We start from the raw sequence: 15,317 nt of genomic DNA, 5'->3' as shown, positions 1-15,317 counted from the left end.
TCCATATGTATGGCAAATCCAGTGGACTATTACTAAGAGATTTTGGTATTGTCCTTAATTTATTTTCTTCATCTTCTTATTATTTTATGATGTTTATGTCATTTTGGGGTGTTTTTTTGGTTTTCTTTTTTTAAACAGGACTTGAGAAAGGAAGCCAGTACAGTTTCCAGGTGGCTGCAATGACAGTGAATGGGACAGGTCCCTCCTCAGACTGGTACACAGCAGAAACACCCGAGAACGATCTCGATGGTAAATGCATCTCTTTTAAAACCTGTTACTTCCTAAAGCCAGCTAGCTGAGGGGTGTCATTGCAGTTGTCGCCCAGGCTGAAGTTGAGATGTTCAGACCTTCTGAACATGCACCAACAGATGTTTTCTTATAATCCCAGGTCCCATGCATCTTAGGTTGTGTTTCTCTGTTGTTAACAGGACTAAGGAGTCAGAAACCTTTGTTAAAACAATCCTGTGCTAGAATTTAGCTCCTGAGCATCATGGTCATCTGCAATAATACGGTGAAGTGAACGTGTACCTTCATAAATGATAAACGTAATCAAAGAAACAATAACAATGATGCCAACAATCCTAACAGTTAATGAAGCAAATATTCAAATAGGTCAAATCCTGTTTCCCAGCCTTCATTTGCAGATGTTAAAAATGCAGGTTGGCAATGAAGCTGAATAATTAGTGAAAGATGACGGGATGCAGATACCTGGAAACTGTGGGCTGTGTAAATCACTGCAGATGCTGACACAAAAGGGAAGAAAAACACTGAAATGAAAGGGTTAGATAAAAATGACTGGAATATTTGAAGTAGTAAAGGAATAAAAGGACAGTAATGAAAAAGTCTACATGAAATTAAACAGAGTGCAAATCAAATGGAACAAAGAATCTGACAGATGGAAGTCACGGCAAAACTACAGACAATACCTAAGAAGGAAGTATGTAGTAGAAAGGAGATGAACAGAAAACAAAAGGAAACTGATGAAAATTGCTAGGATTTTTAAAACAAAATAAGTCACCTAAAAAGGATCAAACTGGATGAAAGAGTAAATAAATACTCTGTTTAAACGCACCACAGTACTTTGTGTTGCCTTTCTTTTGACTGGCTGGATTTCCTTATGCTCTCAAAATCAGCCCTTGTAAATTGAAGAATCTCTGCCTTTCCCTATGTCCAAATGCAATTTTCCAGCAGACCAGGAATGACTGCAGTGCATGGCACGCAAAATGGGAGAACCCAGTACCTGGGGTTTCTCATCAGGGTTGTAAAGAAGAGGTGACGCTGCTAGACGCGTTGTAGCTATACCAACGGATCACGACATGCCACGGCGCATGATGATATCTTTCTAATTATGTTTTGGCTAGGCAGCAATTTGAGAAGAGATGCTGTTGAGGTATAATGAGCTGACTTTTCACTGGTGAGAGTGAAAGATAAATTCTGAGCACACTGCAGTATGCAAAAAGGACGTAACACATTTGAGCACATTCGTTTTCACTTGCATTCAGTACACACTACATATATTCCTTTGAAGTTTTGTGCCTCAGTACACATGTGCAAAGATGTTAATCAGGTCCTCACAGGAGACACACCATGGAAGTGAGTGCATGTGAATAAACTCAAGCAAAGCCATTTTGTTCATGTTTTGTATTTACATGCATTTGCATTTGCAGTAGCGATGAATTATCCTCCTGAAGCTGCCACAGCCTGATGCTGGGAATGCACCATGTTACAGATCAGTTACAAACGCTGTGATAAACCCTAGGGAAGAATCTACTCGTTACTGCTGTTAGGCAGAGTCCTGCAAGCATCAGCTAACCAGGGAAAGGCTGGAGCAGAGGCTGGAAACTGCAGTTCCCGTTCCTTCTCTGCTGCCACGGCTAATGCAGTTTCTCTTGCTTTCATTGGAAGCCTGTTTGGCATTAGCAACATGAAGATGACCAGTGTCCCAAAGAACAGTGTCAAATCTGAATGGATATTCATTTTAATTACTGTCTTTTTAAAAAGTGCTTAAAAATCCAAAAATAAGGCTGTTTCTTCAAGGCTCCCTAGAAAGCTCACATGCCTTTACCGACAGCTGAGGAAGTCTTAAATATTTATTTTAAGCCTCAAATTTTGAGCTCTAAAAAGAAAAATGTAAGAAATTGAAAACAGTGCTTTCCCCAAAGACTGCGTTTTAAATAGCTTGAGCAAGGATGCAAGAGAATCGCTGATCAACTCAGCACAGGTATCCTCCAGGAAAACAGGTTTAGGATGCTTGGTTTCTGATTAATGCATTGAACAGGTGGAAGCTGTTATACGTGTTAGACAGTGATACAGTGCTTTAAGAGCATAACGAGTTAGACTACTATCATTTTGCAACTTATACTGAAAAGCAATGTAGGAAATAGATGAACAAAATGGGATGAGTAAAAAGTATCCTGACATAAAAATCTTCGAATATCTCAGAAAATTACTGGAGTGACCCAAATGTTAAGCATTTTTCAAGCTTGAGAGTGGAATTAGAGGTCTTTAAGCAGTACTAAGCTCAATATTCCCTGGATGAAGACGTGGGTGCTCAAGCCATCACATAGTAACCCAGTGAAGGACTCAGAGCCACGTGTGAGGAGATGTGACATTCCAGGAAGAAAAGTCACCACAGGCAGGAACACTGAACTTCAGCTTCCATTTCCCTGGAATCTAATTGTTCATAAGGGAAGAGAGTAAGGAAAGCAGCACCAAGAAATCTGGTTTCATTGGCAGATCTACCAAGGAACTCTCCTCCTGAGTGCTGGATGATGGGCTGTGGGGCTGGATGACACGTACAACTTGTGTGTCTGAGCACTGCATTTGCTTACAAGTACCCAAAGATTTCCCTACAGGACAGCAAGTGATAAACTCTTGGTGCAGTTAAGAGAGGGGCTATAAATGCGGCAGCTCATTTAGGACTTAAGGTGAAGAACTTGTTTGGCAGTTCCTGTAGGGGAATGGGATCTCAAGGTTGGTTCTTAAATAGTTCTGGCATCATGTACAAGCCCAGAAGAAACATAGGAAGTAGAAAACATATTGATCTAGAACTGCAAGGCAATGGTTTGACAAGAAAGCAGAAATGTGAGATCCATGTTTCAATAAGGGTTTTACTCCTGGATATCTGGGTGCTGGGACACTGGAAGTCAGCAGACCCATGCAACGGCTGGAGGGTCCGATTTCCTGACGAATGGATGGGTTTAGCTGTTTTGCCGTATGTTATGTTTGGCAGAAGTCCTTATACTCTGAAACATATTTTGTTGGAAAAAGAACTGAAGAAAAATTGTTTGAGGGGAAAAAAACAGTTGATTCTGACATTTGAGTATGTGCTATGGGATGTGAACTACATGACACAAGCTCTAAAACTCAGAGCTGTATCAGACTAAGAACATTTTTTCCACAAATTTTTAAAGTAGAGCAAATGAAAATGTAATTAAGTTGCTTTATACAGAAAGCTGAACCAAGAAAATGCATCTTTAAATAATAGCTGTGTTTATGAAAAATCAATATCAAAAAACAGTTCAAAAGTATTGCTCGCCCTAGCTTCATTTTAGAGGGTTAATTCAAAAGAAGGATACAAAAAGTTAAACTGCGTTTTGCTTTTTGAAAGAAGTCATGTTTTAGCTCTGAAATGCCTGAATCTCGTATTTGAATTGTTTGAAATAAAGAGTATGAAATGTTTGAATAAAGTACTTTTAACCTAAACGGCTGCCTAGAGGTATCTGTACTGCAATTGAAACCTCTGTGTTGTGTCAGATGTAAAGATTATCATTTGAAGGCAATCGGTTTTTTGAATGCTCTGATCTCCTTTGCTGCCTGAGAATTGCTACTTTTAGGAAGTTTGAGGAGTTGCAGTGTTGCTGCGTTACCCAGCTTCTCATTTCAAGGCATCAAGTTGCTGTTTTATCTTTGGGGCTTGTAAGAAATGCTTCTGTAATTTGTTTTTCAAATTCCTGAGCACTGCTCAGGAATAGCTGCTCAAGTAACTTCTGCATTAAAAGAAAGATTGGGACTGGGGTGGGGGTAAATGGCAACTTCACCTGACTTACAGTGGCACTGCTGGTGCAATCTGTTTCTTTTTGTGAGTAGCTCGTCTTCAGTGAATTTTCTTCATCCTTTAAACAAGACCAATGCTTTGCAATTTTGAGTTGAACACAAAAGGCTTCTAAAGTTGCTTAAGCGTTTCAGACTGGTAATGTACTAATCAGACATCTCGGAAGGTGCAACAGTTTTCCTGAGTACTCTAATGCGTTCTTAAGAATTCACCTGAAAGCATATAAAATACCAAGAATGCATGTATGGCACTCCTTACTGAAAAGTGTTAATTCTTCTTTATGTTGCCTTTTCCAAGGTTTATAGTGGGAATGCTTCACAACTGCGAAGTGTCTTTTGTTGGAGTTTACATCATTTTATAGTATTGCTTTTTTTCCTACCCTGTCCTTGTTGCCTTCCATATAAGCTTTCATCTATTATATTGCAAGCCTTTTTGTTGGGGAAAAATAGTAACTTGTCTCTTTCTGCTCTCAAAAAGACAAGCTACTGTGCAGCTCCTCTGGAGAGACTTGTGATATGGTAGTTCTCTGCTAAACTCAAACAAAAGGCATTTACTCATCATTTACCCTTAACAGTAAAATCAGGCTTGTAAGAGGCTAACAGAATCCAAGTGATTAATTACTACTTAAAGAGCTGAATTTTACCTGGGAATACCTGTAAATAAAGTATCTGGTTCTATTATTTCATTATTGAAATGTGGTGTATTATTTAAAGCAGCTTCAAAGCAAGAGTTGCATGTCTAAGAGTGCAAGTCACTTCTTGTTTTCATAGGAAAGAGACAAATTATTTCCAGAATATACTAGACTATCACTAGGAAAGTAAACCTTTCTGTTAAATAATTTGTGAGCAATTCATGCAGTCAGCTGTCAGGATCCTGCTGAACTTGCAAATAGAGAAAAGTTATCCTCCTGGAAATTCTTTTGCAAGTCATCTTTCATTTTCCTGCAGCACTTTAAATCCCGCTTGTAGCCTTATGCTAAAGGTGAAAGGTAGTAAGAGGTACTGTGGCTAAACAGGCTGAGGCATATTGGTGGCCTAGGAAGGGGAGGATGCAGCTCAGAAACTAAATTGCATGAGCTCTGCATGTAACTCTGGGGCACCTGGTTGGGGTTTTTGTGCAAATGTTTTAATTTAAACTCAAACCTTGAGTAGAATATGAACTTATTCTTTTATCCTTTTTTTTTTCCTTTTCCGAATCCCAGAATCTCAGGTTCCTGACCAGCCAAGTTCTCTTCATGTCAGGCCCCTGACAACCAGTATTGTCATGAGTTGGACCCCACCATTGAACCCGAACATTGTCGTCCGCGGGTACATCATTGGCTATGGCGTAGGCAGTCCGTATGCTGAGACTGTGCGGGTGGACAGTAAACAGCGGTATTATTCCATTGAAAACTTGGGTAAGTAATTGCTTTCATTCATTTCATTTCATGAAAAGATGTTGCTTTGAGATTATGCTGGTTTTGTAAGCTTATTTTCAGGCTGTCAATGATGCTTCCTTTGTATGTTGCTTTCTTAGACTGCTTCTGCATTCCATTTCACGTTTGGTCTCACCTTCAAAGCTCTGGATACTCTCAAGCATGTCAAACCTCTTTGATCAAATCCTCATTTTATTCAGGAGATCTTATTAAGTCGTGTGCTCCTAATGCTGGCTCCCACTTGTGCAGAGAGCTGGACCTAAAGATGTTATTCCCTGGGCTGCCCCCCACCATGTCTGAATTAATGGCAATTGCAAAACTCCTATTTTGTGTCTGTCAAAGTGGTGCCGAGAGAGAGATGATTATTCATTATTCATGGCACAGCCTTCCTGATAGTTCATCTGAATTCTCAGCATGGTATACAGGGACCTGCATCCTTCCACTGGTGATGGACCACTCTCCTAACACTGGTAAAGCAATTCAGAGTTTAAAGGAAGTCAGAAAGTTTAATGGTTTCATGTCATTTCTTCTTTAGCAATTTCATTCCAGGTAAAAATGGTAAATTTTCTGCTTAGCAATCTGGGAACGATCAGATATTACAGATTACAGGAAGATGATTTAACGTGGTGCATTAGGTACACAGCTGGACTAGTTATCTCAACCCTATAGGGCCAAAACTCTCTAATACCTGGGGACAGCTTTCTTTGGAATTTGTGTTTTCTAGCACCATGAAACTGCACCATCCAACCTTTTCCCTTTTTCCTTAGGGAAACCTGGAGAGACAAATAAACCATTTTTGCTGTTACTTCATCAAACAGGTTCTCTATGTTCAGGTGTGAATTTCATAATGGAGCTTTTTGCAAACATTCATGCATAAACACTCCAAATATGTAGTGGGTCCTACCGAAAAAGGCAGATTTGATGATGTTTTATGCAAGTGCAAACTTAGTTTGCAAAACAGAAGGATGCCTGACTATGGAAGAAATTTGGTGGAATATAAAGATAAAAGCTATTACTAATGAACGTGTGTGTCTAATAACTCTTGGTCAGTATTAAATGCAAAATATTTTTTAATATGTATTCCAAAGGGATTTAAATTCTCCAAAGCCTATTTTAAGTTGTTTCATATCCTTAATGAGTTTTCAGTTCGATCTGTAACCACTGTTGTCCCAGAAGTACTAGAAAAGGAAATCGGATCGTCAGAGCTATCAAGGCCAATGTTCTTTGGCTTTGGTGAAAGCTAAGGACATGCCTACGCACCTCAAATTTATAGAGTTCCAGATGGTCAGCTCTCACTAGAAATGTCTTGATTAACAACAGGAGAAATGTTTGGGGGTTTCTGAAGCCTCAGTGTTTCTTTTCCTCTATGTGTTAAATGACCAGTGAATATATTTGCTCCTGGAACCTCTGATAGCCACTACCATCACAGAATCACAGAATCGGTAAGATTGGAAAAGACCTTTAAGATCCTTAAGTCCCACTCTTACCCCAGCACTGCCAAGGCCACCACTAACCCATGGCACTGAGGGCTTTGTCTACATGTTTGGTGAACACTTTCAGGGACGGTGACTGCAGCCCTGCCCTGGGCAGCCTGTTCCAATGCCTGAGCACCCTTTGGGGAAGGAATTGCTCCTGATCTCCATTTAAACCTCCCCCGGCGGAGCCTCACCATTTCCTCTTGTCCTTCCATCAAGACGAAGATGGGCTTGAAATAACTTGTAGATACAAAAGCCTTCTCTCAGGGTAACTACATTGGTGTTTGTGGAAAGTTGGTAGTATACTGAAGCTATTAGAACAGTTTTGTTGGATTAAAAAGGTTCTCCTATATTGTTAACTATGCTGGCAGGCAGAAGTACACAGTGCAGAAAGTGGGAGAGGGTGTTTCGCCAATATAATTACAGAAGCAACACTTGGACATCTAGAAAATGTAAAGAAAGTGTCTCGAGTGTATCAAATATTTAGTTACAAATGATCTGGCCACTGAAATCAGGAAAATCAAGGTTATGTTTTTTTTTTGTTGAACATCCTTCGACAGACTGAAGTTTCATTGACAGTTACTAATTGTTCAAATGGAAAGAACCTTTTCATTGCTGTGTTTGGGGTTGCTTTTTTGTCTGTTTGATTGCAAATACTCAGAAGGTGAGCAGTGTAACTTAACTGTTGTTGAACAGGTAAGACGTGTGCATCTGGTCTCTAACTGGTTAAGGATTTTGATCATAAGACCTGATGTGCGTATTTTAGATCTGACTTTTGTGAACATTCACATGTGCAACTTTGAAAATCAATTTCCATGAATAATTGCAGTAATTAAATCCCATCATTTAAATATCTACAGAAAATGAACCCCAGTGGTATGTGGCTAAGCCCCAGAGAAAGGTTTTAAAAAATTAGAACAGTAGCCACACTGCCTAGATTATTCACACACCTTATTAGAAACCATTAGAAAAAACTACACAAAATTATGAGGTAAATTTTTTCATAATAAAACCACTGTTTCAATAAGGCTGTAAATCAAAATGTGCTGCTGTCAGGAACGAGGGGAAAAATATTTTCTAGATATTGCATGAACTCATCCCACTTGTTGCAAAAATTCCTATGAAACACATGCATGAGAGGTACACATTATCTTAAACATAATATGGAAAAGCAACAATGAAGTCTGATGCCTAAATAAATTATGAACTTCAGTGAGTTTTTCCTCTCCCCTCTGAAGACCTCATCCCTTTTCATCCTCCTGGCTTCCAGCAACTGCTGCTTCTTGGCTCCTCAGCTCTCCTTTGTCTCGTTAGACAGAGACTGCAGAAAGGTCACCCCACTGCTCCTCAATCCCATCTGTGATGTTTCTAGCTGAAAAATTGGCTTTTTGCCGCTTCCCGAGGTCCAGTGTAGTTCTTTTTATTGTTCCTTTGTATGCTAGCTTGAAGCACACTGCAAGCCTGTGTACCGTTTAGATCCTGTAGTGGTAGATACTTTCATTAAAGAGCAGTCAGACTTGTTTGACACCAGAGGCCTTTCAGAAATCCTGCCTGGCTCTCATTTGCAGTTACTGTTTTTGCACATAGATGCTGAAACGCAATAATCCAGGTCATGTTAAGCATTATTTTACCTCTATAAGCTCATGGTGCAGTCCTGAGGGAAATGATGGTGAAGAACTCTGTATTAAAACTAGTGCTCTGACAGTTGAACAGGGATGCAAAGCACCCTGAAACCATACGTGCGTGCATACATGCATGCCTGATCTTTTCCCAGGGAACAGCTTTCTTCTTTCTGTGCTCAGACCTGTACAAAACCACCTCCTGCACATCTTTCCAAAGACCTTATGGTTGAGAGGTTGAGAAGACAGACGCAGGTGGGTATTGAAAGTTGAAGCTAACAGCCCCTACTGACTTTATTCCCTTCCCAGCACCTGCAATAGAGCTGCTCTGGAAGTTCCTGCCTTCTTGATCCCCCTTCGTCTGGCTGCTCCTGCCGTAGACATATGATAAGGTTGCTGTAGCAATTCCTGTTTGTTGGATATGTAAGGCTGCAGATCCTTGTGCTGATGTTTGTGTGGGTTTTGTACCTCCTTCCCTAACTTGTTTGCGCAGCTGTGAGTTGTTATTGGCTACCTGCGCACACGTTCTATGAGTGTGGATGGCTGGGTACCGTTGTTATAAATGTCTTGAGATAGAGTAGTGTATTGCAGTTCGCCTTTTGATGTGAAATTCTCAGATTATAAAATCTAACCCTAAATTACTTCCTACTATCATAAAATAAAGCTGAGGCAGACTCAGAAACAAACTGTAACCCATGCTTTAAGCTCAGGACTGTTCATCTCTGCAGGCAGTCTGTAGCTTCACTTGTGGCCATAGTAAGTCAGTGTTGGGTGGTAAACCGTTTGTGATAAGACAGAAGTAGTGATAAACTCTCTGACCTAGTCTCTAGGCTGTTTATTTTGCCCAGCTTCAGACATTGAACTGAGTCACTGGAGTTTGAGCCTTATCAGCCCATGTTACTTCTCTAATCCTTCAAGCAGGGAAAGACGACAGCAAGGGTAGTTCAGCCCATTCAACAGCTGACTTTTTCTACCTGTTGATCGCTGTGGATAACTTTCTACACTGTCCATAATGGTAACTTAGCCATGCTGGGCATTGTTATGCATCAGGATGCACTGTTCTAGGGATGATAATGAGATTCCAAAGATATTTGAACCTTCAATCTGCTGCTAGTGGTTGACTAAAAGGGTTTTCTGTGCAGGAACTGCTGGTTTTTGGATTGGAGTCAGATTTCAAAATCTCTGTAGAAATCCTATTAGACACTTCACTGCACCTTCATAATCCTAAATACTTTAAAAACTCTGCTTGAAAGTACAAGGCTTGGAAGTGGTGGAGGATCTCCTTAAGCAGACCACACACAGGGGAAGGTTGGAGACCCGCACGCTTAGAGAGTGGCCTGCTTTTTAATTCCTTTCCTCTTGGTAATATAAGTTTAACGCCAGTATGCACAAGTCACATGGCAGCTTTGCATCACATTTCAGGTACTTAACTGATTTGCCCCTTCAAGCGAAACTTCTTTAATGCCTGCATCAGCCTGTACCCAAGCCGTTAACAGCACTTGTCCGAGTAGTACACTTCAGGAGCTGAATAAATCACTTCAAAAAACATGAGGAAAACCTACTCAGTCTTTCATAACAGTGATTGAGGACTTTATTCCCTGTGATCATCTTGAATGCAACTATATAGAGGTAACACTTGTATTCTAGAATGAATTAAATACAGTGATTTTTTTCATGACTGAGTGGTCATATTGCCTTGGAGACACTCTCCACAGGTGCAGAAGGATAAAAGAATATCCAGAGACTTCAGCTTTGTCAGTGAAGTATTTGTTGTATTTTCTTTCTGCAGTGTATGAAAAATATTTGATGTCAGTCTCATAAATTTCAGGAGCAAGCATCCCTTGCTCTCACTCAGCCTTTCCTGTGACAGAGAAATCAGTGACTGACTCTCAAATGAGTAATTCTAACAAGGAAACCCTTCAAGTGAGACAATTCATTGTTTTTTCTGTTTCGTTGCATTTTGTTTTTTTTTAATATATTATTTTAATTATTTACTTGTGATTGTAAACAGCAAGGTTACTGGCTGATTAATGGTCATTTTAACAGCAGTGGAAAACTCACATATGCTAATTCTGATCTTCCACACATAAGAAGTAATGAATTCTGTACTGATCAAACTCAAAAGACATTAAGGGTAGAAATGAAGTGATTGGGCTCATCTCCAGTGAGCTTTTTATTAACATTTACTCATGAAGTAAAAATCTAACAGAGAAGGGAAAAAGCATGCCAAGGAGATTTCTGTTTACCAATTATGTAAACATAAACCCCAAAGTACCTGAAACACCACACTGGCTGCAATAATTTGCATTAAAACTTCAGTAGCTGATAAACCTGTATTTTTAATTAAATTATTGGAGAAATTAAGTGTGGTAAGTTTATCATAGCGTGTTACAATCTGTTAACAACATTACTATTCTGGGATATTTTGATAACTTATTCTGAGATATTTTAATCATTTATTAGAAGAAGGGAAATGGGTGGGAGGCTGGCATGAGAATGGTGGTAGCCTGGGTTCAACAAGACCTGGGGAATGACCATTGGGTCAGAAAGGATATTAAAGCTCCCTCAGCTCCGACACTCTACCATGGACAGGGACACCTTTCACTAGAGCAGGTTGCTCCAAGCCCCGTCCGATCTGGCCTCAATACATCACAGTGCAGCCTCTGCTCTATGCTAGTGACATCCCAACAGCAAAAATGCTTTTAGAAAGCATCTGAATAGCAACAATAGACTATTTCTGCATCGGATGACAGGGTGGTTGCATCACATGAGGGAAAGCAGAGAGATGCAGATTTGAAAATCAAAGTCTCGGTTTTAAGGTGATCAGAAAAGTTAATTCCTCTGGCATCCATAGCAACACTTCCATCTGTGAAATGCCCAAAGTCTTTCCATAAGAAAATGTGTATAAAAATTGCTATCTTATGGATATTCGAACTGTTAAAAAACTAAATATGACAGGAGAGCTGTACCAAATTCCAGAGTCTTACAGAAATGTGTACTTTCCTCTTCAGAGCACGGCTCTTCCTCCCCACTTACGTATGTGAGAACAGAATAGGGCATAATTTTAGAAAAAGCTTTTAAGTACAGTTGCCTTGATGTGACCCAAGAAAAAGCTACATTCATCTCCCTGAGTGTGCAGAAATCCAGATGCACCTTCTTAAAGGAGTTTGGCTGGGAAGCTGGCTTGCACATCTTGAAATACTATTTTCACGTCTCATTTTTAACTTGAACCTTTGATCCTCCTGGCCCTGCAATGAAAGCAAAGTGCATAATATGCAGCAAAACCTAGCAAAGACTTTGCAAACTTACTCTCTCTTCTCCCATAAAGCCTGAAGCTACTCACATCTGAAAACCATAAGCTGCAAAGAGAAAATTTAATGGATGTGAGCTATTTCTGCTTAATTAGTAGTTTGGAGAATTACAGCTACCGTATGAATAATAAGAATGTGTTAACAACTCACACCAGTAAGTCTTTTTAATAATGCTGGGGTGAGCTGGATGGTCTCCTTGGTCTGTGTGGACCTGTGCAAGGAGCTCCATACGGCATGGTGGGAGATTGACAGCTGTGGTGTTCTTGTCCTTGTGCACCTTGATGCAAGTGTTGCTGTTCAGGTGATGCCCCAGTGTTTTGGATGGAACAGATGTTGAACTTTACAGATATCTGAGTTATTCAAGCAGTAAGAATTTAAAGAAAATTCTACAATCAGAAGTGACAATAAATGGAGATAAAGCTTTTAGATCTGAATTTATATTTAACAACCACAACAGAAGGAATATAAAGGGTTCCATCAAATTTGCCTTCGTCTTAACTGCAGATCAGATTAAATTTGACCCTTCTGCATAAATGAGGCAAAAAAGCATTTTGTTTTATTGTGATGGGAGGCAAAGGAGGTTCTTCATTTTCTTTAATCTTTGCAGATGACAGTTGTGGATTATAGCAAAGACATAAAAGGAAACAAAAAAGCATTTTAATGTAGTTTTGGGTTGTTTCCTTCCCTTTGCATTTTTAATACAAAATGGAGCAACAAAAATCAAACAAAAATATGTTAAATTTTATGCATCTCACTGTTTCCCTCATAGATCATATTAAAGCACAATGCTAACAACTAAAGGCACTCTGAAACTCCAGGGAATGCTCATTTTCTTCCTTGCCTTTGAAAACCAGCTGTCATTTAAAGAATGCTGTCATTTCTGCAAATACTTCATGCAACAATTTTCTTTCATTTCTCCCTGACTTTACTTTCTTACCGAGTCCAGAGAAATCACTCCCAAAGAAAGGGTCAGTTTGTGATCCATGCATTATTTACATTACAAACAGACTTTGCGTAACTCCCCCAAATGAGATAGTGTGTGGATTTTAAGTTTGTCCTCGTGTTAAAGTGGATTTTAGCCTGCCCATACACTTACGTGTATGAATCTGCTCATGCACTTCACTCTGGCTGACTTTCTGTAAGGCATTTTAGTTTGTTTATGGCTCACTTCTTCAGCTGTAAAATATTCCTAAACAGGCTTCCCTGAGAAATGTTTAGGATCTGTTGACAAAGGATAGAAGAGAAGAGCTGAATATTTCCCTTCTATGCTGGTAAAGAACAGAATCATAGAATCATAGAATAGTTAGGGTTGGAAAGGACCTTAAGATCACCCAGTTCCAACCCCCTGCCATGGGCAGGAACACCTCAGCCTAGACCATGTCACCCAAGGCTCTGCCCAACACCTAAGAATAACTCTGAATCCCAAATTAAAATATAAATAATGGTAGCCAAGAATCGTAGAAGGTTGGAAAGGACCTTAAGATCATTCAATATAAAAGAAGCAAACATTTTTTTTTTTCAACTTTGGAAGTTGCAAAGCAAATTCTGTTGCAAGCATTAGTTTTCAGGGAAAAGGGCAGATACAATGCTATGCTTTGCCTTCAGGAGTGGCACCAATCTCTCAGTCAGGGATGCCAAGGACATCAAAGCAGTGAAGTGACCCAGGCTTCTAGGTGCACAATTGCTCAGATGAAAGACTTATTTTTTGCAAAGGAAAGCACAACCCCTCCTGCTGGTGCAATTTTCATTGTTATTTTTTGTGTATGAGCACCTGACAAAGCCTTCCCCACACATGTTTATCCTCCTGGTACATTAATGTCGCTCCCTCTGATGTCAGGAATCATCTTGAGACACGGCTCTTCATTTTTTATTCATCTGTCCATATGTCTTACACTTCATTTTCTGCTACAGTACTTCACGTTTCCTGAATTTGGTGCATTTGTAACATCAATAACAAGTGTATGTGATACACATAGGGATTTTTTTTGTTGTTTCACATCCTCTCTGATGCGGAGTGCACTGAGCTTGTGATGCACCACGGGAGTTGCAAAGGTTCATATCTCCACAGGAGACAAGGCCTCTTTCGAAGCATGCTCAAATTAGTTTTTGCTTAAAAAAACAAAGTCCTGCACATTTTGTTATAATGCACATAGGACACAGCTCACAAGAGAAATCACCAAGCAGGCATAATATAGGATGGGATGACATCTTAAAAACAACTACAAGTATGGATTTGCTGTTCATCTCCTGAGCTACATTAAAATAAAAGCACTTAATTGATTCTCATTATAAATTCTCTTTGCTCTGTTAAGCACTTTCCCTAGTGTCTTATAGGTTGAGTTACCTAAACATACACAGGCACCCCCAAAGTAGTGAGGCACATCGTTGTCCTAAGAGGTCTTTAATTCTTAGGTGGGAATTTACCCAGGCCAAGTTTCAGATTTGGATGCCTCGATCAGGCAATCTCCATTTGTTCTTTTGGATCCTAAGCAGGTTTTCAGGAGATGCTGGTACTGCTGATGTTTAAAACACCATGGTGGTTAGCTGACTTTGTTTAAAAATCAGATGAAACTTTTTGGCATGGAAGAAAATCTGCCAAATTTCTAAAATATGCATTTTGTGCTTTCCATTCACCAAGAAGATATTAGGCCCATCCTCTGTAACCTTGGAAAATGCATTCTTGAATTTTACAGCATTTTGTAAGTTTAGCTTTTTTGAACAAAGTTCTTTTCACTTATTATGGATTGTTTGGTTTACCAGAAGATGTAAATACATGCTAATGCTGTTGTGTTAGAGAAAGGGCAATACACTGGTAGGTCTCTTATTTTATTAAAGCAATGCATGAGCTTTTCATTACACAGTTTAGCCTTTCTGATGGTGACTCCTCTCCAAATTACCTAATACATTTGATGAAATAACATCACATCTTACAATGAAATAGTATTCTTGTGGAGCATTTATAGTTAAATTTGCTAATATGATTAAAAGATGCTTTGTTGTTGTTGTTGTTGTTATAATGTAGCTATGATTTCCCTCAACTGTGCTAAAATCTGCTTCTAAGTTTTCCTTTTTAGGGCAAGTGTATGTTGTCCAAGAAGTGGAATACATCATTTATAGTTCCTTTAAATGGAGTTTAATCTGCTGGCCATTAGGTGACCAGTGGATATTTGTAAAATCAGAGTCAGGGTGCCTTTATTATGGGGCAATAGTCCATAGCTTGAGGTAATTTCTGTACAGGGGAGGCCAAATCACCCCCTGGGCTTCTGACCCCCTGGCAGGACACCACTGGATGCTCTAATGTCATACGTGGCACAGTTTATCCTGCCTGGATATCTGACACTGCAGCTCTCAAAGCACGAATCTATTAGTATTCTACTAAATGCAGCCTGTTTCCTGCAAGGTCTGACCCAGGCACCCTCTCTTGTGAAGAGATTCCTCATGAAT

General features: G+C 39.6%; 1 protein-coding gene across 1 annotated transcript in view; it reads left to right on the top strand.

Annotated features, from left to right (window-relative positions):
• DCC (DCC netrin 1 receptor) overlaps positions 1-15,317 on the top strand; it is a 602,068-nt gene that overhangs the window by 502,995 nt on the left and 83,756 nt on the right. Inside the window, exons 14-15 of the mRNA XM_062615397.1 lie at positions 139-249; positions 5,256-5,450. Coding sequence (XP_062471381.1) covers positions 139-249; positions 5,256-5,450 — 306 coding nt within the window. The remainder of the gene's footprint in view (positions 1-138; positions 250-5,255; positions 5,451-15,317) is intronic.

The sequence above is a fragment of the Pezoporus occidentalis genome, unplaced genomic scaffold (genome assembly GCF_034315485.1).
Source record: "Pezoporus occidentalis ecotype Australia unplaced genomic scaffold, CSIRO_AGI_Poc_V1 ctg180, whole genome shotgun sequence".
In the NCBI taxonomy this organism is placed as follows: Eukaryota; Metazoa; Chordata; class Aves; order Psittaciformes; family Psittacidae; genus Pezoporus; species Pezoporus occidentalis.
The sequence above is the reverse complement of the archived record's forward strand: the minus strand, read 5'-3'. Positions and strand labels throughout refer to the sequence as shown.